The 23396-nt window shown below is 38.9% G+C and overlaps 1 protein-coding gene across 1 annotated transcript; it reads right to left on the bottom strand.

Moving 5' to 3' along the window:
• Window positions 1–1275: 1275 nt before the first annotated feature.
• Window positions 1276–21630, bottom strand: LOC132860995 (ral guanine nucleotide dissociation stimulator-like 1). The gene is made up of 17 exons (XM_060892321.1): window positions 21353–21630; window positions 15368–15657; window positions 14656–14700; window positions 13929–14098; window positions 13657–13802; window positions 11988–12218; window positions 11661–11764; window positions 11332–11416; window positions 9749–9820; window positions 8948–9034; window positions 8678–8710; window positions 7870–7991; window positions 7493–7591; window positions 7270–7393; window positions 6064–6324; window positions 2881–2995; window positions 1276–2798 (listed from the first exon to the last, which is right to left on the bottom strand). Exons 1-17 carry the CDS (start codon window positions 21374–21376, stop codon window positions 2653–2655), a joined length of 2154 nt encoding a protein of 717 aa, XP_060748304.1. The 5' UTR covers window positions 21377–21630; the 3' UTR covers window positions 1276–2652.
• Window positions 21631–23396: the final 1766 nt, after the last annotated feature.

The raw sequence follows: 23396 nt of genomic DNA, 5'->3' as shown, positions 1-23396 counted from the left end.
GGGATCCTGTTTCTTCCTCAGAACTGCTGACATGGACCATTACACACACCAGTGTCTATGCTTCAATGTCCCACCAACTTCTCAAGCACGTGACCTGCAGTCCACAAAAAAACGTAGTCACTGAAACAGTGCCATATTTGAGATATTAGTCTATGAGTCTATGTAGCCTTAGCTACAACTCCACTAAACAACTGATTAATGAAGCTTCAGAATGGTTCAAAATATTAAACAAGTTGAATAGGCTGTAGAGAAACACAAAAAGGATTAGATGGTTAGAAGGCTTTTCAGTGCAAATAACATGTTCTTCCAAAGGCGTATTGCAATACAACTTGAATGACTGGTAGCCTGTTGTTACTTGCATGTTCCTGTTTACCATCCTAAGGCATTTTTGTTATTGTTGTTGTTGTTATGTAATAATAAATTTTGTTCATGTATGATTATATATGATAAGACATTAATATATAACTAACATTTTATAATGAAACTGTGATCAGTACAAATCACATGATCAAAAAATATTTCTAAAAGATAACATGAAGGATAACAAAGACAATGAATGAATAACATTGAGTATCTCATTATAGTGGTATCTGTCATGGGGTGGGAAATATTAGGCAGCAAGTGAAAGGTGACAAAATGGGCAAAAAAAGGTATGAGGAAATAATGAATGTTCACAATGTTGACACGGCATCGGGATTTCCAAGATCTCTGTCTGAACAAGCATCTGTTTATGTACTGGACAAACTAGTCTGATGTATTGAGGCTCCATCTCACAACTTATAGGTCTTAAAAGATGCCAACCTCCATAGGTCTTCTGGAGTCCATGTCTCAACTAGATAGACTTTTTTAGGGCACAAGGAGGATCTATACAATATTAGGTTGCTAGTTTTAAGCAATGTTTTACATCCATAGAGAATTAATAGAAGCCTTTTAAAACACCTGAGTTGTGAAGCCTGAGTTGTGAATTCATCTTTTTCAGAAACCAAACATAAATATTGTGAAATTGTCATATATAGGATTTCACGATCCAGCAGCGATCCAGAGTTTGAGCCAGAGGTCAGGTGACTGTCTCTGTGCAATTTCTTTGCATGTTCTCCTTCATCTCCACATGGCTTTCCTCCTGCCTTCCCATCCATGGTGCATTCATGCCTCATGTGCAGTGCTCCCAAGGATAGACTCCGAATCCACTGTGAGCCTGATATGTATGAAGCGTCTACTGAAAGGGAGTGATTTTATATCCATATTTTATATCGCACACACAAAAAACGAGATCAAAACATTTAAATCCTTTTTATTCTTTAAAGGACTGCCACATGTACATGTATAAGCAGTATGTACAATAAGCCAATGAAATGCTGTGGATTGCGGAGCGGAATAAGTCCAAAATACAGTACACTTTAATACAGTAATAATCAGTGTATTCATTTCTTCTGTTTCGTCTGTTTCTTATTCTCTTAAGGATAATTAATCGGATACTACACAATGTTTTTCATTTGTCAAAAGAAGGAATCTACTTGAAACAGCAGAGCCAAAGAATACATCTGTGGTTAGGAACAAGAAGATATATCTCTCTTCCAATAATTGCACAGAAATTAAATGTGTTATTTTTAAAGCATTAAAGAATAAATAGACATGTTTAGGCAGTATCAGATTTTCTTTAAAGCCTCAGTAATGAACAAGTAGATGAAAGTGTAAGACATTTCAGTGGAGTTGTTAAACATTGTAGAAGTGCTGATTAGACCTCTATCACTCTATAGTGTGACAGTGGAATGCCCCAGTGCCTGTTAGTGCAGTAGCTTTATCTTACACACGCACACAAATGTACACACCCAATCGATATCACCATGGTGCTGAGCCGTGGGAAGAGAACACTGTGATCTTAATGAGAGTCTCTGTCAGCTATATATGTGTGAAAGGCAGGCTGTACAACTTTTATCATTCATTCTTAAGCTACGAAGTGGGAACCTGATGAAATGACATTAAAAGGCTGGTTGATCTACAAATACACTGAAAACATCAACAGTACATTAGCTATGTATTTAAACCTATTGGTATAAATATGGCCTTTAGAAATTCAGTACATGCTACATGGAGACGGTGAAGGTAATGAATTTGAACATACTATGAAGCTTTTTATTAGGTTATTCGGTATGCAAAGACTCCAACGATGAAGTGATAGCTATGCTCAGTTTGACAGAAACTGACAGTGAAGCTTGAACTATGTGATGAATGTGTGTGAGCTGCATTTTACAGACAAGTTCTGTAGTTGCTGTGTTTATGTCTCAGAGACAGAGATAATGTGGGATTAGGACCTTTACTGCTACAAGGCCGTGTACACAATATGCCACTTTTTGAAGTTAAGAAAAAATATAAAGCCTATTCTAAAAACTTCTGTCAGTTTTAGAACCATGTGTTTTGTCTAAACTCTCCCCTCAAGGTGAACAAACATTAAGTTATTAACATTGTTAGAAAAATATCTGTCAAGTAGCAAATAGCTACCATTAAATAGGCATAAATATGTTTGACTATATACATATGTTCTATGTACATTTTGTATATAAAAACTGAAAGTAACGAATTCTGTCATTTCAGTATTGTGCAGATTTCTATGTAAATTCATTTTTTTCTCATGATGAGTTCTCCTGAGCTCTGTTATTTGGTAGACCGGCCTGCTGACATTGATGCTGAGCGTGCTAGTTGTTTGCGCTGGCCTTTTGGACAGCGACGTAAAACAAAGTCATAGTTGGCTGAAGTAGACATGGCATAGAAGACGTTGGCTTTGTCTGGAATGATAAGCTCTGAAACGAAAAAAAAATTAATTCATTATTAGTTTCAGGACAGTAACAGCGTTAGTTAGTTTTAGAGAGGCTTAACACTTACCTTTGCCTTGAGCCAACATCTGGACGAGACTGAAGTCCTGTACGCTGGCGTTCTCAAGGTTGTGCTTCTGCAGGGCCCTCTCAATCACCTGGGCTGTTTTTTCCTGGCTAGTCAGCTACAAAACATCATGGCCATGGTCAATGACACCATCAGAAATGTAGATTTTTATTCTTATATAATTTTCTTTATTATTTCAATATATACTGGATGTGTCAGTCACAGGAAGAGCACCAGGGTGCTGCTCACTCGAGATATTACTAGTACTTTGAGGAACAGTGAGAAATGTGAAGCTCCATCGTCCCAAAAACCTGCACCAAACAATATGGGTGGTTATTTGTAAAGACTTAAAAAAGAAAGAAAAAGAATCAACAAAATAGAGTGATTCCAGAAGGAAGTCCCACCCCATCCCCAGTTACATTTTCTCTTTGTTCAAATTTTAGTACATCAAAATGAGGCTTTTTGTGACTCTCTACAGAAATAAGATTAAATATAGCTGCAAGCAGCGATGACGGGCCTTCGCACGTTTGTTCATCGCTATACGGTGCCAGAAAACAATGCACGGTGGGCAAGTGTATCAAGTGGGTAAATATCAGTGGACTATTTTATGTTGTTACTGACCCATTTGGGGACTGTAGGTAAATGAAACCCCATATTTTAGACAAACGGGGGTACTAGTGAGCCACTTAAGAGACACACCTTTGTCTGACCTTTTTGTCCACACTTAACAGCCGACAAATGTGATGTATGTGTATGGGCCAAGTCTGGTCTCAATTGCATGAATCCCCTAGGAGGAGTATTTAAAAGTTTACCGCATGCAGCTGACAAAAAATCCACCTTTGTGACTGACACACTTCCTGGGGCCTGTTGGTGGCGCTATACCCGGGACTCACAATAAGCACATCGACGAGATCGGAATCCTTGGCCGAACATACACACCGCGTGTCATCCCAATAAGACATTTTTTGCTTTAGATATTAGACACTTCCTGTTTCTCTGAATTCGCCATAACTTTGTCGCCTTGCCATGGCAGCACCGTTCGAGATATCAAAAATCCCTTCGCAATTTAGCAAGTGCAATGTCTCGGCATCATGTTCACAACGTTTGATGTCAATCGCATGAATTCCCTAAGAGGAGTATTTAAAAGTTCACCGTATGCACTTATAAAACAATCCAAAATGGCCGACTTCCTGTTGGACAGAGCTCATAGTTTAGAGCGCGAAAGTTGTTCGGGTCGATGAGATCTATATGCGTACCAACTCTCGTACATGTGCGTACATAATTGCCCGATCTGTGCACCAATGTTTGTTTTTGCATTACAAAAAAAAAAATATATATATATATAATACTCCCGAGGAAAAACATTAGGGCTTCGCACCATTCGGTGCTCAGGCCCTAAATATAACAACATAAGTAGAAGGTTATTAAAACATCAGAAAATATAGCACAACCCAGACCCTACCAAGATTAGAGTGCTCAGAGTAAAAGGGCAATTGTCAAATAAGTGTTCAAAAGTCTAGCTACAACACTGAAGGAGTTACAGAGCTCACTGGAGAATCTGCACAGACCTTAGCAATATCAGTATAATATAATTGGGAGATTGGACAGAAGGAGGACACTTCTGAGAAAGACAAAATCTGAGAGCTTTTGAAAAAAAAAAAGAGTTCATGGTCTAATGAGACTAAATTTAAGCTGAATGTAAAAAGTATGGCACAAACTAAATACAGCCCAATGGCAGAGTAACAAAGACAAAGCTGGGGTTAGCATCATGAGCTCAGAGCTCTTCAGAAGGAGGAACTGGAAAGCTTGTTGCCTTCACAGGCAACATGGATGGAGTCAAATTGTTGAGAAGAACCTGTGCGCTCACTGACAGCTGCATTTAGGGCACAAATATACAGTATGTCCCGACAAGCCAAACACCAGGACAAAACTGCAAAGTTGACAAGATGTAAGTCTAAAGTTAAGGATGTAATTTTGCTGGGATTTGGCTCAAATTGGCTGCTTTGACATCTACAATTCAAGCAAGTTCAGTCCCTCCTTTTCAGTGTTGTGCAAGTAAACACGTGTCCATGTCCCTGTCCTGATTCAGTGGATGTTGGTGGTCCATATAATTGATTTCTTTCTTCTACAGAGCCAGTGGCACGTAAACTGGATTTAACCGTATGAGTAGATATTTTATTGACAGCTACTACAATGGGAGGCCAAATAATACAAATATATCAAAATGTGTGATAGTTTACATAGCGGGAAACTTGTGCTGGAAACATTGGGGACATATCACCATATTTTTTCATATGCCCAGAATATGTCCCCAAAAACACTTCTTTAAAGTGAAGTATTTAAAAAAATATATATACAAATCATATTATAAACCATGACACTTTCACACACTACCAGACACTATTACACTATTGAATGTCAGTTTAACCCTGATGGTTAGTCTATTGTTCTACTGTATGATAAAATTCTTGCATGTCTGTGACACATACATCATGATCTCAATACTGTGAGATAAATATATGTAGAACTACATAAAACTGCAATCATGATATTGTGGCACATGAAAAATATAATGTGAGACATTAGACCTTTTGTAATAGTCCGCTCTATAGTTAAACATTTTATTTTCAAGTCATTTTTGAAAAGACATCCAAAGACTCTCTCCTCCTGCAATTGTTGAATAGAACAGCTGATGCGTACTGTATGTGGGTAAAATGGAAGATTGACGCCTCAGAAATGCTTTTAATTGTGAGTTGATTAAGCAGGGTATGTCTTCAGTTTGTTATTATTATATACTACTTTCATCATATCTGTCCCCAGAAGTTTTGTAATCAAATTCACATCCAAGATAGTTTGGCTTTCTGGTTTAGTTTGTCCGTTTCAGTACAGACCCTTTTTTTATTTTCCTGTTACCATTGACTTGCAGTTCTGCATGGTGTTGTGTGTTATAGCAGTACTGGCATGTTGTATTGGAAACAGAATGGCCATTTCCTGACATTACTGATTAACCTTTATACAGGCAGCTACAGTATATGCTTGATTGATGCTGACTATTTCTAAATGGCACAACTCAGTTATGTGTGAGGAAACCTTTATACATCCAACTTTTCTATATTAATCACTAAAATATTGTAGTACTAGTTCATTACTCATCAACCAAAAACCACCTGGCTTCTCAGTACTCACTAGGATGCTCTTGTACATGTTTCCATTATTGCTGCTCTCCATACTGATTCTAATGATGCAGGAGTCAGCGACCTGCCTGTTGTACAGGGGCAGTGCGGTCATGGAGACCGAGCGCTTATGGCCAGGCTTGGATGGAGCTGGCAAAGTGGAAGGTGCAGAGAGAAGAAGGTCAGCCTGGGAGCTGCTGGAGGAGCTAGAAGAGCCCGTAGGAGACGAGGAAGAAAGGCTGTCAGCCATGTTCTGGCAGGAGCTTGAGAGCGACTAGAAGAAGAAGGGATGAATGTGACATGTCAGTTGAATTATACAAGTTTTGGTTCTGAAAGATCTGACAGTTATATGACACACTACACTGTTCTTATTAGAGCTTGACAATCCTTAAAAATAATGATTTATAAAAGGTTTATTTAGTTTTTTTACCTTTAAGCACATTTTAATGTAAAACCTCTCACATACATTCACTGGCATGTAAATAACAACTAATTTTGCCAGGTCTCTAATTCCAGTTTTGGAATTTTCCAGAATTTACAAGAATTTAGCAATTCAGGATTGAACATGGTTGATATTTCTGTAAAAACCTTGCCAGCCATTTGTAGATGCCAGCAAGTATTCCAAAACTGTGAGCCAGATAAAATGGCTTCATTATAACTGATATTATGTCAGTTTTCCGTTTGACCTTGCTGAAAATGGCACTGTAGTAAAAGAAAAAGCATATCGCTCTGGTCATGATGTAAAGAATTTAGGTGTTGCAATCAGAGGTGTGTTTCTCTGAGTGGGTCTTAAGTACCGTGTCTGTGTGCTACAGAAGTAAGTATGAAAGAGAATATGATGGCTGACATACTGAGACAACTGCGCTTGCGCTTTGTTCAAGTGCAATCGACTATGAAAACAGCCCTCTAGTCAAGTGCCAAGATCCAGGTTAATATAAAATGAAGTACATTCCATAATCAAGCCCAGTAAAGTTGTGGTGGTTTGTCAAGTAGACAAGAGACATTATAATGTACAGTATGCTTTAAATCTGAGGACAAATATTCACGTAATATGATGATCTAAGATGATAATCTATTTACTTTCTAGTAGATGATTTAGAAAAGGAAGGCGTTCATAACTCCAGTCTTGAAAGGCCGAAGTCTTCAAAACTGGCGCTGTGACCCTTCAGTCACATTTAAGTATTTAAGTACAATGCTGCACAGGTTGTTTATTTTTTACCTGTGCTCCAAGAGGAGATGACTGATTTGTGGAGAGATCCTCCATTTCAGAGCTGCTGGATCCAGATGATGAGACACTGATCTGGTCAGCATTCTTTTTGGAGCTCTCAGTCACATTCAGGAGGCTGCATACACACACATTCATGCACAAAACATATGAAATGCTGTATTATATATTTGCTGTTGCATGAATTGGAAGTTTGTCTGTGAATATTCACACTCACGAAGTGAGCCTTTTGGTGAGGGAACGGGGATTCGAGTCTGTACTGCTGGATGGTGAACAGCTGTCGAGTGGAGGCTCCAGCTGTCTAGACAACTCATAACTGAGGACGTGTACGCAGAAACAATGATGTTTATAAAGTTTACATTATAATATACAGTCAGTGACCATTTTATTAACAACACCCATAGACCTACACGTGCAATTAGCCAACCATGTGGCAGCAGAACAACTGCAGGTTGGGATACTATGTGATAATTGCATGTAGCATAACGATACTATAAAGAGCTTCAGTTAATGATCACATGGAATATCACAGTGCAAAATAAATGTGATCTCAGACTCTTTGATTATGGAGTGGTTGCTGATATGGAGTCTTACCTCTCCTGATCTGTGAGTAGCTTGTGATGTTGTAACCAAGCTGCAATCTGAGGATGGTGGGGTAAAGTGTACTGAGAACAGGATGCTTGGAGCTGCCGGATTTGCCACAGAATCTCATACTCCTGCAAAAAAATAACATTTTTTTTTAGAGACAGACATTGGTGAGGGACATGTAGGGTCCAAGGTAACATCTTTTATCCACGAGCTACAACCATCCAGCCATGAGATTAGACTGCAGTCCCTGAGTTACAGAAGAACTAGATAAATGTTTCACCAAGCTGGGAGTTGTGAAATCCTTTCCTACACTTCCAATATGGAATAGCAGAGCTTAATGTTTAGCAGTTTACAGAATTGGTCAATCAATAAAGATTTTCAAATACTATTTCTCCTGAAAGTTCAGGAAAAACATCAAAGGAAACTGGTGTACAAAATGCAAATAAAATATATGGAACTTCATGTAAAATATTGAAAACTTTTGCTGCAGTTTTTTTTTCTTTTGGTTCTTTGGTTTGTTTCTTTGCAGTTTAAAGGACATCCAAACAATACTTTGATACATGTCTGATCATTTGGCTGACAAAAATGTATGTCTTTTGATTGCCACTTGTAGATTCACTCACATACTATAATGCTTTTCAAAATGTTCACATCAAACATGGCAACATAAAACTCTGTGTCTGTATTACACACCCCTGCTGGAGGATTTTCCATGATTTCAGAACAGTATTATCTCTAAAAGCACACCAGAGTTTAATCTTAACATGTGCATCGAAACACCCAAGTCAATGGTGAAAGAAAGCCAGAGACTCACCCTCCTGCGCTTCTCGAAATTTATGTAGTCACGCTGTTTAAAAAAAGAATCATGTGGTAATTAGCTGGCAGGTTTAAGAATCGGAAACTTCACAATGCAGTTTAAGAATTACTTTTATTTTATAGTAGAACTTTCAAAAAAGTGTCTATGGATCAGATACTGTTTTTAAACTGAGGGTTTAAAAAAAATGTTTATTCAGTAGAAACAAGCATGCGTTCCATTCTTCACTCATGCGGTCACTGAGAAGTTGATGCAGCATTCCGTACATACCTCCACAATGTCAGGTAGGGCTGTATCCAGCATGGTTAGTACAGTGAGGTATGTTCCTAGGTAAGGCACGACTCCATTATTCGTGGTCTGTGGAAAATGTGCCATTAGCAACACGGTCAATTCGTAAGTAATCAATAAGCCGACGGACAAAAGTGTGTTGACACGTGACCATCACACTCGTGCTTTAAACATCCCATTCCACATTTAGTTCCCCTTTATAGTTATAACAACCTCCACTCATCTGGGAAGGTTTTCCAGTTGACTTTGGAACTGGTCTGTGGAATTTGCCTATTCATGCACACCATGTCTTTATAGACCTCGCTTTAAAAAGGAAGTGAAAGGAAACTGTAATGCTACAGCATACAAAGCAAATTGTGTGCTTTCAAGTATGTGGCAAAAGTTTTGAGGACCAAACCGAGGTACGTTTGTGATAGTCAAGTGTCCACAAACACTAAAACAAAGAACAATGCCAAATCTCTGGTAAAAACTAGTTTTATCTCAAGTTCCAATGCAATGAATCAGCAAAGTATGTGGGTGTATGTGTGTGTGTGTGAGAGAGAGAAAGAGAAAGAGAAGCTTAGGAAAAAGACATAGAGAAAGAGGATGTGGTTAACAACACAATAATTTCTCAGATCACTTGGTCCAAAAAAAGGCTAATTAGACAGAATTGTTCCTGTTTAATGTCTAGTTTATCTGCATCAAAAAGACCAACAACGTACACATTTGCTTTTCAAGAAGTTACCTTTTCTTTCATTTTTTTATAATTAGAGAAATGAGCGTGTGTGTGTTTGGGAACTTTACCATCTGTTTGAACAAGGGACACTGCTTGGATGCCTTTGGTAAAATATTGTCCATGGCTGCTTGGCTCCCATCCTAAAACCCATCAGAGATAGTTATCAGATAACCCCCACACACACACACACACACACACACACACACACACACATACATGCATACACACACCCAAGTTGGTTAGGGAAGAAATTGTGTAGTAATGAAATATCAGCTAAACCTGATTACACGCTCTATTTCCAAAGCTACCCGTTTCTATGAGCATCACTTGGTGAACACTTGGTGAAATCAAATGTTTAAAGAAAGAAAAAAAATCAGTAAAAAGAACTAAAGATGAAATGTTATTGCAATACAACATTTAATGACAGAATGATCAAGATGGCTGAACACAAATCATTGTGTAAGCAGCAGGTACCTTGAATTTTAATGGTATTTAATGGAATTTTTCCCATACTGTGTTTTAATAAAAACTCATGCAGGGGTTGTTGTTTGTTATTTTTATTATTTTTTTCACCACAACAGAATTCTAGCTTGGTTCAGTTACAGTGTGAACACAGCTCATACCTGATTTAAGTGAGCATGCTTTATACTATGGGTTAAGGGAAGTTTCTCATGCAAGTTAACTTAACTGACATGCAAGATGCAAAATCAGACCTGGAGTGCTGCAGATGCACGATGTATTCTAGATATCTGAGCCAAAAAAACAGGAACGCAGTTCATACAATATGACCTACTCGCATGTTGAAGGGGTTTGATGAAATAGCTGACAGGTTTGTTAGCATGTCCCTCAGCATATGTTTTGTTTTTCTGTGTATCAATTCAATGAACTAAGGCTAAAAGCACTCTCAAGCACTCTCTTCTGAACAAAGAACAGACTCTTGATTCAGTTATCGTAATCTCCAGGTTAACACACCTTACTTCCATGAAATAGAACCTGAACTGGTTGAAGCACTGAATGGCTGAAACTATACAATGCTGAGTGGTTCACAATAACAATATTCTACAAGCACCAAAGTACCAAAGTGCTTTAAATTGCACTGTGAAATGTGAAGGTGAACACACTTCATTATGTGAAGCTAGTTTTAATATTTGATGACAGTTAACTGTCTTAATACACATTAACACACACACATACATTGTGTGTTAGTGTGTGCGGTGTGTTTATAACATGGCTATCAATCACAGCTTGTCTGTGTGTCTGTGTGTGCGTGTGTGTGTCTATCTGTGCGTGTGTGCATGTAAGTGCGTGTGTGTGTGTGTGTCTATCTGTGAGTGTCTGTGTGTGTGTGCACGTGTGTGTGTCTATGTGTCTATCTGTGTGCGTGTGTGTGTCTATCTGTGCGTGTGCGCATGTAAGTGTGCATGTGCGTGTGTGTGCGTGTGTGTGCGTGCGTGCGTGTGTGTCTATCAGTGAGTGTCTGGGTGTGTGTGCGTGTGAGTGTCTATCTGTGTGTGTGTGCATGTGTGTGTCTATCTGTGAGTGCATGTGTGTGCATGTGTGTGTGTGTGTGTGTGTGTGTGTGTGTGTGTGTGTGTGTGTGTGTGTGTGCGCACGCATATGTGCCTGCGTGTGTGTGTGTGTGTTCTCTAACCTCCTCAAGGATTTCTCTGCTGGTCAACACACAGTTCTCGTCTGGGAAAGTTTCACACAGGTTCTCAAAGCTGCTCACATTTTCCCTGGAAAAAAACACACATAATGAGTGCCTACAAAGTCAGATTTAAACAGTATCAATAAATTATCAATGCTAAGAATGTCTCTAAGTCATTTTCCACCGAGGCCCCATGACAGATTTACATAACATTGCTGAGAAATCAAAACCCAATTCCAGGAAGTTGGTTATGTCCAAGTTACACAAATAAAATGATTCATTTAGCACTCAGCTAAATAAACGCTGTAAGTGTGTGTTGGTTTAATATGTACCTGCTCACTGCAGCCCAGGTCTTCCTCAGCCTGTAAATCGGGTTGGACTGCAGTGCAGACAAAATGGCCTTCAGGGATGAGAAGTTCTTCAGCTGCCTGCACTCCTACAGGAACAAATGAACACTGACTGCTACACTGCTAACATGAAAACAGAAGAAATTTGAAAAGTATCGCTTTCTAGTCTTGATAGACCACCACAAAATCCTGAAATATTGCCTGACCATTGAGATGAAAATCCAGCATGGAACACAAATTAGCAGTGAAATCAGGCAATTTAAACAGAAAATAAATCCGCTTTAGTGAACAGTCAAACATTGCTGATCTAACCTGTGCGACTCGTATCCATCTCTCAATGATTCTAGCTCTCTGGTTTGGAGTGGATGATGGAGTGGAGGAAGGACAGGTGGAGGGACAAAGCAGTGAGGTGATGACACGGTTTGTAACAGCATTGAACTGGGAGATGGTTGCACTAATAGTGGGCGAGAGGTTTTCCTTCTTATCTCTCTGAGACCACACACAGCCCAGACACTGGAAAGGAACCACCTTCACAAACAGCTCCTACAAGAACGTACAGAGACATGTGGAGGTGTACAACTTACTGGTTATTTGGATATGGATAATTTCACACTGGTTATGTATCTACACATACACCTAAATTCAGTTACAATGAATTCGGGCTGAATACAGTTTCAGAATGAACTTAAATATAAGGTGTGTCCCAAATTAAGTACTTCCTATTGTGTAATATAAATAGTGTGAGTAGTGTTTTCACACTGAAAATTACAACAATTACTCCACAATCCATGGATGATGCACTTACTCAACCAAAATAATCAAATTATGGAATGTTGCACACATGGAGGAGGGGCGGAGCTACCAGGCGTTGACGCTGGATGATAAAACAAAAAGATAGCCAACGACACTCTGGTGCGCAAGCCATCTTACAAAGCGGAGTCGCACTGACGCCATCCACTTAACGTTATTTGCCATCGAATGGGAAACGGACTTTACTTCCACTTGATAAAAAAGCGTTAGAGTTCCATTTGAGATGATATTACACTTCTAACATTCATACACTAGACCCTAGAGAACATAGTAAGTGCATAGTGCTTAGTATAATACATCATTTGGGACACAGCTATAAACTTGTGTTTGTGAGTCTGACCAGCTAACATTAGCTCAGCATTTTCAATCATCTTACTTTGTGCTTTCAAAATGACATTCGGAGCAAAACAGAAGATGTTTCACATGATCTCTCTATACTTCTCTCCAAAGATGTCCACCCCTCCCATTAAACCTTTTTAATTGTTTTTAAAAAACTTTTGAAACTTTATCACGTTCATATTATATCAAGAGTTGGCTGAGGTTGTTAGCATACATAGGAAAAGATTCCAAAGTTTAGAGAGTAAACAGATTATCGATGTCTATTCAATAGATTTTTAATTGACGTTAATTCATTTACTCTACTGATGTATTATATACACTTTGCACTATGTACTCTATGGTCTAGTGTAGGAATTTTAGAAAGGTCGGATCATTTCAAATTGAACACTAACATATTTTTACTAACCTGGACGTAGAAGCCGTTTCTCAGTCGATTGTAAATGACTTACTTAATGCGACGCCACAAACTTTAGCAAACAATGAATTTTTAAAATGTTCAATATTATATTTGTAACACATCTTGTTCGCGATCTTAAAATTTTTCCATATCCAGCATCAGCATCTTGTAGCTCCGCCCATTTTGCTTATTACTTAAGCAAATCTGTGAGTGTTGAATGCATGAAATGTTCAACACTTGTTTTTTTTGTTTCTTGTCTACACTCTAATCACACAACAACGTTTATACAACAACATGGCAAAGAATAGTTTATAAGTATGTGATCTGGGATCTACTTAGTCCTTACTGTTCATTCAGAATAAAAAAAAAATCTTTATTAATATGTTGTTAGTAGGTTAATAGTCATAGCATAGAAACGTGACTATTGACACTTACAGCATCCTGTTTGGTGAGCTGTTCTGCAAGTTGTGTGACCGAGAAATCCATCAAGTCTACCTGATTGCTTACATCATCCAAGTCCTTCTCTTCCTGGCTCAACTCTGACTCCTGATCCACTCCAGTTTGATCTTTAGTCACGACATCTGAGAGGAAGAGAAAGATTTATCGTTGTTAATTGACACTGCTACGTTGTGTCAGGAAATAATACATCTAGATAATATAACTGACTTAAGGAGTCCAAGTAAACAGTGTTGCATCAAAGGTCTGACCTTCTGCTTGAAACTTCTTGAGGAGATCCTCATAGCACTTGGCCAGGGCTGAAAGAGAGTTGTGTCGCCTCAGTTGCAGGCACATTAAGCGTAACGAAGAGTGCATTGGAGGATCCCTGAAATCCTCCGCAAACTCATCCAACCAGGTCTGGAGTAGAGTCCACAGAGCGCTAAAACAGCAAACAGCAACAAAAAATACTCAGTGTTTGCTTGCAGAAAATCTGACTGCACTTTTACTGAGACATTTCTCTCTCACAAAAGCAGGCTTGGAGTGAATAAAAATTTCACACCAAAATCGATCATTTTCTAATAGCAGCATGTTCCAATGTGATGAAATCATTTTATATTGCAATGCAACAATTTACCAATAATTATTGTTTTATTTATTTAAAAAAGACACATCTAAGATACATCAAATGTGGCAAAACATCCAGAAAACAAATTAGTTCCTATTATCACTTTCGTTAAAACAGCTATAAACAGTCGTTCCTTTACCAGCTTCTCTTTTTTTCTCTCTTGGTATTAACAAGGCAAAAAAATGCAGCTTGTGACATAGCTGAGAAACCACAAAGGGCTAAACTCCTCTGCAAAGGAAGTCTTTTCCCCACAATAGAAATCAAAGATTCAGAAATCAAAGAGCCTTGAGGTAAAACTTCATTCATAATGATTCATAATAAAATCTTCATTCATGATTTTTTCCAGAGCATCCTCATACTTTGTGTCTTACCTCTTATGACACTTGCTGTTGTCCAGCTCAGAGTCAAGACTGTCTCTATTTGAGAGAGTAAAGATGTTATACATGGGAAATTCCAGTCCATTAAATTCAAACTTAACTTGAATTAATAAATCGATTAAACCCAATCTTAAGTTCTTTACAGGGCTTCCTCTAGGTCTAATGTTACAACCCCTAGCACATATCATGTGTAACCAATCGCCTTCACAAACACAACACAGATATCTCTGAAGAATGAAGAATTATCTATAAGGAAAATTAAATTTGATATTGTAATAAGTCATCAACACTGCCTTGCACATGCAAGTAATATTTTTTCCAAATTCTGTCCCTTTAGGAAGACTTTTAACTATTCCCCAAATCAACTTTGTGCAGAATTTGGACGATTTGCTGTGTGCATATTTCTGCTATGCAGTGACTTTATGGAATGCTTTGTGTAAATAGCAGATAAAACAGGCTTAATTTACACAAGTACTGTACAATCGAGCCCTGGCTGGGTTGTTAAATTGCTGTAAGCGAATGGAAGCTGTATTCAAGGTCCCAGGGAGATCAGTAATGGGTCTGAATTCAAGGCAACAGTTTACTACTGAAATACCACCATAATTTAAAAAGCAGGAACTCCTTGTGGAGCAGAATAATACACACACACACACACAGTACATATATGCATCGCACAGTGTTACAGTATGTAAACTCTCACACACACCTCTGTAAAAGCAGCTCAATAAGTTTGTTGGTGCTGATGAAGGTGCGGTATGTAGAAAGAAGTATCCTTCCATAGTCTGGCTCTTGGCAGCAGGGATCGAGCAGGTGATCCACTACACGTTTCAGCGTGGCTGCTTTCAGCCTCCGGATTTTAGATGTACGGTACTGAACGTACGCAGAGCAGGGAGAGGCCTCGGCCGCCTCGCCTGACTGCTGCACTCGCTCTCTGCGTAGTGTGATGCCAAACACGGCACCATCCTCAAACTCCTCACCCCACTCCTGAACTGGGTCCTAGTATAAAACACAAACAGAACATAACGTAGGTTTATGTTTAGGCTGAAATTCTGCAGGCAAGTCATGACTAGTTCTGTTGATTCAGCTAATTCAGCTAATTATTCATATTACATAAAAAGAAAAAAATTATACTGATTCAATATTTAATATAGTCATATGAGCTTAATCAGCTGTGTCCTCACTTCTGTGTTATATGTTCCCAGTATAAAAAAAACAGACTTTCCACAGTGCTTAGATGAAGAAGAATCTTAAAACAAATGAAAAGATGTATTTGCCTCTTTGCATCAGCATCAGTGCATTTTTGGCTGAGTGCATTTGAGGCTGTGTAATATAAAATTCTAATATGTACCATTGTTTCTGATACTGTGACATCACACATGACAGCACACACACGACATGACAGCACACACGCACACACACACACGCACACACACAAGACAGTCTTTCAATAACGGACAAACACACACTTATGGAAAATCTATTTCTTTTACTGTTGAGTCTGTTTGTTTTTTTCTAAATCCTGAAACAGTAAAATTATTTCTATTAAATATATTGATAGATATAACAATTGAGATGTATATATTTAAGTACCCATTCTTGTATAATGGTATTTACCAACAAGAAACTCCCTGCTACACTCTGTGTCAGTCAGAAACAGAGCCACAGGACTCCAGGTTGAAATATAGCCCCTGTGCTCTTAATATGATAGGCATACAGTACACTGTGATATAAAGCACTGTGTATTTTGCAGTGTTTGTTACTAAACCAAGAGCGAGACACACACAGAATAGTGGATGTGTGGGCATTCAAATGCATTTTTAGGGACAGAGTGTAAAACGAATGCAACAGCGAGCGTGAGTTCATGTTAGTTCTGTATCCCAGTTGATTATGGATTGAAAAAAAAATCATTGGGGAATTTAGATAATTTAGACATTGGTGTATCTGCTTCAATACAATGGGCTTTAATAACTGGGCTTTAATATGATGCTTGACTCATTTTGAAATATCTAACTCCTGACTAAAATCACCTAGGAGAACAGGTGAATATTAGGATAATGGAATAGTTTTTGGTCCTTCATGTACTCACAAAAATGCTGATGTGACATAGCCTGAGGAACCATTAAACGAACATACAGTAATTATATCTGTAGCCCTACTTCTGAGAGATATTGTTCTAGAAAAGACCACAACCAGCCCAAAACACTGAAATATTAAATAGCATTAAAACTACATACCACCTCTCCTACACAGATTTAATAAGTAAAGTAAGAATAGTTTTTGTCTAGACTGACACTTCTAGATAAAACATTCTGTGATTCAAATTAATTTTAATGTACACCCATTTTCTCATAGGAACTGCAAGCATTACCGACCATTTTGTTTAGCCGAACCAGTAGCTACCTGCAGCCACCAGGATCTTTTGTTTGCAGGAACAATAGCAAGGCCTGGGCAGTCGGCTAAAAGAAGAGCCGTGGAACCCACAGCAAACATGTAAAAAGAGATGCTCATCACACGCTAACCCCCACAAATATCTGGTTGGACGAGTGATGTCAGCAAAAGAGATGGTACAGTACAAGTAAACACATGAACCATGAGTCTCTGCTGAGTAACCAAACTACACACCACCAGAAAAGCTCATAATGAGCACTTGCGCTGTTTTAGACTACTGTTATATTTATGGTCTCTTCGTGTCAGAGACAACAGCAGGACAAACACATCAGGAGACACTTCGAACAGTAGTTAGAGCATGGGCTTGGGTTTGAAACCTGTGAAATATTTTAGCACAGCTCCAAGTGCTTCTACTACAGCTACATCATATCGTATTGCTGAGGTTCTTAAAACATAAACCAAATGTGTTTCTTGGTTTAATCTCTAATATTATATTAGTTAGCACCCACTAAGGTGAAAAACAAGCTTAACCAATCGAAATCCTGCATTTTCCTGGTAGATCTGACTTTTTAATATGTGATTTGATGAGTTTTCAGTGAAACGGTTTGAAAGGTATTTAATGACACAATTATAATATATTATATATATATTCATTCATTCATCTTCTACCGCTTATCCGAACTACTTCGGGTCACGGGGAGCCTGTCTCAGGCGTCATTGGGCATCAAGGCAGGATACACCCTGGACGGAGTGCCAACCCATCGCAGGGCACACACACACACTCATTCACTCACGCAATCACACACTATGGACAACTTTCCAGAGATGCCAATCAACCTACCATGCATGTCTTTGGACCGGGGGAGGAAACCAGAGTACCCGAAGGAAACCCCCGAGGCACGGGGAGAACATGCAAACTCCACACACACAAGGCGGAGGCGGGAATCGAACCCCGACCCTGGAGGTGTGAGGCGAACGTGCTAACCACGAAGCCACCGTGCCCCCTATATTATATATATGATATAATATATTATATATATATATATATACACACATACACTAATGCACACACACTATGTAAAAATGAACACAGTTTCACATACAGACATGTCTTATGATCTTAATCTACTTACTGAATCTTCATGCATTTTATTTTTATTAAGAACATGCTGTGTAAGCACTTTTGTTTGCCAGATTTCAGGTGCAGCCCATTCATCTCCCGCTCCAGAGAGGACAAGAGTTCTTTATAAAGGCTGATGAATATGCATTAGGTGTGTCTTTTGTTTAATGTAAATGAATGAACTCTGCAAGTCCAAAGAAGCACATTAGGAAACATGCTGTCACAGTTCAAAGAAACACCTGGAACACAAAGATCTCCTCAAGGACAGGGTGGGTGGCATCAGAAGCAAAAGAATAAGCATGCATTTGCCTCTGATGCCACCCACCGTCCTTGTTCCTTGAATATTGAACAATATCATTTTCCAAGCCCAAGTGACATTTTGTACAAGTTGTTTATTTCTTTAAAGTATTGTATGTCTAGACTCCTCCAGCTATCAGTTAAAATCCCATTTCCACACATCTGATGTTCGATTCCCCTCGGGGAGCTCGATTCGCTTGATCAAATAGAAATGGTCATTAATTAAGTTATAGTCTTTATAGATAGTATACACTTATGGAACACTTTATAATTCCATTATTTAGTGTCAACTATTAGAGGATGTTCTACCCTTTGAGTCTCATTCCCCTTAAGAGGTCTTTCCCAATGTCATCTCAGGGAGTTTTTCCTTTCACTGTCACCTTGCTCATTAGAGATTAAAATCTACATTCATATTTCTATAACGATGCTTTGTGAACATTTCTATTCTGAAATAAATCCCAGTGTTGTATGGTCAAACCTCCAAAACCTGGTCCAGACTACAGCATCTGAATCTCTCATACAGCCTTCGCTTCACTTCACTTCAACCGTACTGCACAAGGTCAAGTCAGGTTCCTTGCTGGATACAATCAGGCTCAGTAGTGTCAAGTTCCATCACAAGCATGCAGGAATGGAAAGAACTCCATCTACTCTATCACTTGACAAATCTCTGTTCTTTCACATGTTTTCACACACGGATTGTATGGTGATCTGGCACATTCCAACAACGTGGTGTATCACCTGGTATGCAAGCACACGTCTTCATTAGTACGTTACTGTCGAAGACAAGATCGTCTTGGTTAAAGAAATCTTAAGAAGCAGAAGACAGTACAAATAAGAGATGAGGGTTGAGTGAACCAGATCCTTATCTGCATCCATTGTATACAGTGCGGCTAAGCTGGATAGAAGGACTGGATAATATTGTTTCAGTGACTCTAAACAAATTCAAATGTTAGTTGTTGGTGTTTATTTCCAAATCAGATCATTAGGATCTTAAGGCAAAGCACTGAGTCACAATGACAGTTTTGCAAGCTGCAGAACAAACTGCTTTAATGCACGCTGATGGCTCATATTTGCCCCCGACAGACAAAGGCACACAGTGGTCAAGCAAAGGCACATAATGCCTATGGCCTAAAGACAAATCAACCATGGGTGAGTTTTGCATTGCCTGTGCGTCACCATTTGACAATGACACAGAGAAAAGAAAGCAGTGCTGCGTCAGACCTGCAGAAACCTTATCAGTATCAAAAACAACAGGTTTTTCTTATTGAATAACCAGGTGATAGCATAGGACCTGTGTAGTGGGTCAACTACAAACATCATTCATTCCTTATAACTTGAACATAAAAATGCAATATGTACAGCAGATGTTTATTAACACAGCCTTTATAAGCACGAAGGAACTGAAACACCATGAGAGAGAAAGAGATAAGCAGGTTATGTGAGTAAAATAAATTATCTCAGGTAATAAACACACAACACAACTAGACTGAGGTGAACAAGGCCAACCAGTAGTCTGTTAAGGAATATCATCAGAGAAAAATTCAAATGAATGCAATGCAAATTTTGTACTTAGCTCAAATGCAAGTAATGTAAGCTTGTGGCTGCCAGGTGTTTTTCTGCAAAGAGCAAAGTGTAGGTACAGAAGTTGGAATTCTGATTTCCTCCCCTGAAACCAACCAGAACTGCTCCTCATACCCCAAGCCAAAGTGCCCCTTCATCCACAAACAGCCAATCATATCCTAACCCAAAGTGCCTCTACATCCACAAACTGCTCCTCATACCCCAAGCCAAAGTGCCCCTTCATCCACAAACTGCCAATCATATCCTAACCCAAAGTGCCTCTACATCCACAAACTGCCCCTCATATCCTAACCCAAAGTGCCTCTACATCCACAAACTGCCCCTCATATCCTAACCCAAAGTGCCTCTACATCCACAAACTGCCCCTCATATCCTAACCCAAAGTGCCTCTACATCCACAAACTGTTCCTCATACCCCCAAATCAAAGTGCCTCTACATCCAAAGACTGTTCCTCATACCCCATATCAAAGTGCCTCTACATCCACAAACTACCCCTCATACCCCAACCCAAAGTGCCCCTCAGATCCTAACCTAACCCAAAGTGCCTCTACAGCCACAAACTGCCCCTCATATCCTAACCCAAAGTGCCTCTACATCCACAAACTGACAAACTGCCCCTCATCCTAAACCAAAGTGCCTCTACATCCACAAACTGCCCCTCATATCTTAACCCAAAGTGCCTCTACATCCACAAATTGCCCCTCATACCCTAAACCAAAGTGACCCTCATATCCTAACCCAAAGTGCCCCTTCATCCCCAAACTACCCCTCATACCCCAACCCAACGTTCCCCTTTATACCCAAACAACCCTCATACCTGAACCTAAAGTGCCCCTTCATCCCCAAACTGCCCCTCCTACCCTAACCCAAAGTGCCCCTTCATCACCAAACTACCCCTCATACCCCAACCCAAAATGCCCCTTCATCCCCAAACTACCCCTTCATATTTCATGCTCACCCTTAATCCCAAAATGTCAGTCAAACCCAAACTATAAAAAGGGCACTCTGTGTCCTCCATGTCCCTGTTGCTCTCTCTCTCTCTCTCTCTCTCTCTCTCTCACACACACACACACACACACACACACACACACACACACACACACACACACAGCGCGGTGATATATGAAGGGCAGGTGTGCTGGGAGAGAGAACTATTTCAAGAGCATTCATTTGATTGCAGTATATTACTTGTGACCTAGAGTTAGTATACAGCTGGGCTCATAATGAACAGCAGTAACAGGGACTGATCAAACAAGTAGTACATTAAAACTCTGAAACAAATGCAACAATAAACGCAACCTTACCATGGTTAACTCCCATTTCCCCATCTCTCACAGCAAAAAGTCCAAACAGAGATCTATGGTGCAACTGTGTTCATGAAATTATTATCTGTGCATTTTCCACACTACATAATCCACACTGCCTGGTCAATAGCACTTATTAAAATACAACTGCAGAATAAAACACGTCTGCATAATCCTTTAAAAACGTAGGTACTGTCTGGTGTTGTTTATAAAGTCAAAGCTGCTCCTTCTGTGCCTTGCTCTGTCCCTGCGCTCGCGCCCTCTTCGTGCCAACGTCAATTCCCACTGCACTCATCAGGTTCTGCACAGCGAGCTGTACCTGTCATCAAGGGGGCGGGGCCACAAGAATCACCTGCTCTCTCATTGGTCACCGCTCCTGTGGGCGTAGCCTTTAAGCTATTTTATAAGGTAAAGGCTTTTTTAATTGATTTTTCAGGTATATAGTTCTTAAAGGTAATTAAAGCATTTGAAATGGAAAATGAATTATTATTATTAATAATAATAAAATAACTGAATTAAAAAAACACCTCATGTGGCACCTCAGTGCTGTAATTTTAGATATAAAAATAGATATAAATATTTCATTTACCTCACAGCAATGATGCAATACTCTGTTTAATGGTTTTTCTATGTTTTGTTTTGTTTTGCACTATTGAGGCTTTTTTTTGCATTATGAAACAAATAAGATCTTCTGGTCTTCTGTGGATTTACTGAATGGTTTAGAGGATCAACAACACAGTCTTACTGTAGAGATTGTCTCTGTACGTTGCTGTTACTTTGTTGTTGTTCTACTAAATGCAAATTAATAGATCAGAAATGAACCTTTTTATTTTATTTTATTTCTTTATTTATTTTTAAACATTAACATGTTAACATAAAAAATAACATGTTTTTTTAACATATTTCTTACATTTTACATATGAATAAATTCTTAATTCCATAAAGTGGGACTGTTTGTTCCCCTTTAGTATGATATATACCACCCTGTATATCATGTCTATAGCACCTAAACTGTATATCATGTATGTAGCATATTCATTTGTATATGATCCTGTTCACACTGTAAATACTGTACATCTTGCACTTTCTGCTTATTGCACTTCTGGTTAGATGCCAAACTGCACCTCGTTGCCTTGTAATGACAATAAAGTTGAATCTAATCTAAGCTAATCTAAGGAAAATGTCAAATACAGCAAACAAACACACTACTTTAATAAAAAAGCACTATACAACGTTTTTAAACAAATAAAAGATACAAAAACACAGTTACTTGAAATCCAATATAATTGTTATAATATGTGAAAAATATGTAGGTTGCTCATTAATCGCAAGTTAATTTCATGACACTTTAGGTCCCACACTATTATGTAAGTTTGCCTTGTTTGTAATCTAATCGTTTCAGGTATCCTATAGTTTCCTGGAGCCTCCCATTTCCAGTCATTTGCCTTTAGAAAAAGAAGCCAGGAAGACATTTTTGCTTTTTGACAGAACAAGAGGAAATATCCCTCCCTGCAGAGGATGCATAAACTGAATGATTAGTAAAAGTTCAAAACAACATATGGTCAGCTCAGTTCTATTAGTGCTTAATCCATTAAATAAAGGGGTGACATTAATATGAAAGCCAATGTGGTGTTCTTTCATTTAAAATGCATTAAAATAAAAAATTATACTACATCACATACATAGTTTTAAGCTCATAATTCATAGCATGTATTATGTTATTTTATACATTCATACAATATACGCATCTCAAATGCACTTTAAAACAGACATATAAATATATTTCCAGGGCAAATGAAGGGGTGATGTGTCTAAATTTTGTGATAGCATGTTGATGTGAAAGATCTAATGATGTGCACGGTGGCTTAGTGGTTAGCATGTTTGCCTCACACCTCCAGGGTTGTGGGTTCGATTCCCGCCTTCGCCTTGTGTGTGGAGTTTGCATGTTCTCCCCGTGCCTCGGGGGTTTCCTCCCCCGGTCCAAAGACATGCATGGTAGGTTGATTGGCATCTCTGGAATATTGTCCGTAGTGTGTGAGTGCAT

This window comes from Tachysurus vachellii, chromosome 18 (genome assembly GCF_030014155.1).
Source record: "Tachysurus vachellii isolate PV-2020 chromosome 18, HZAU_Pvac_v1, whole genome shotgun sequence".
NCBI classification, from domain to species: Eukaryota; Metazoa; Chordata; class Actinopteri; order Siluriformes; family Bagridae; genus Tachysurus; species Tachysurus vachellii.
This window is presented reverse-complemented; position numbering and strand designations above follow the sequence as displayed.

What these genes read in the sequence shown, in the direction of transcription:
- LOC132860995 (XM_060892321.1), bottom strand. Translation starts at nt 21,376, where the DNA reads ATGGGGAAATGGGAGTTAACCATG. An exon ending in GCAGAGAAATCCTTGAGGAG is followed by an intron (nt 9,821 to 11,331) that starts GTTAGAGAACAC and finishes GATGGGTTTTAG; the next exon opens with GATGGGAGCCAAGCAGCCAT. An exon ending in CTCACCAAAAGGCTCACTTC is followed by an intron (nt 7,394 to 7,492) that starts GTGAGTGTGAAT and finishes GTGTGTATGCAG; the next exon opens with CCTCCTGAATGTGACTGAGA.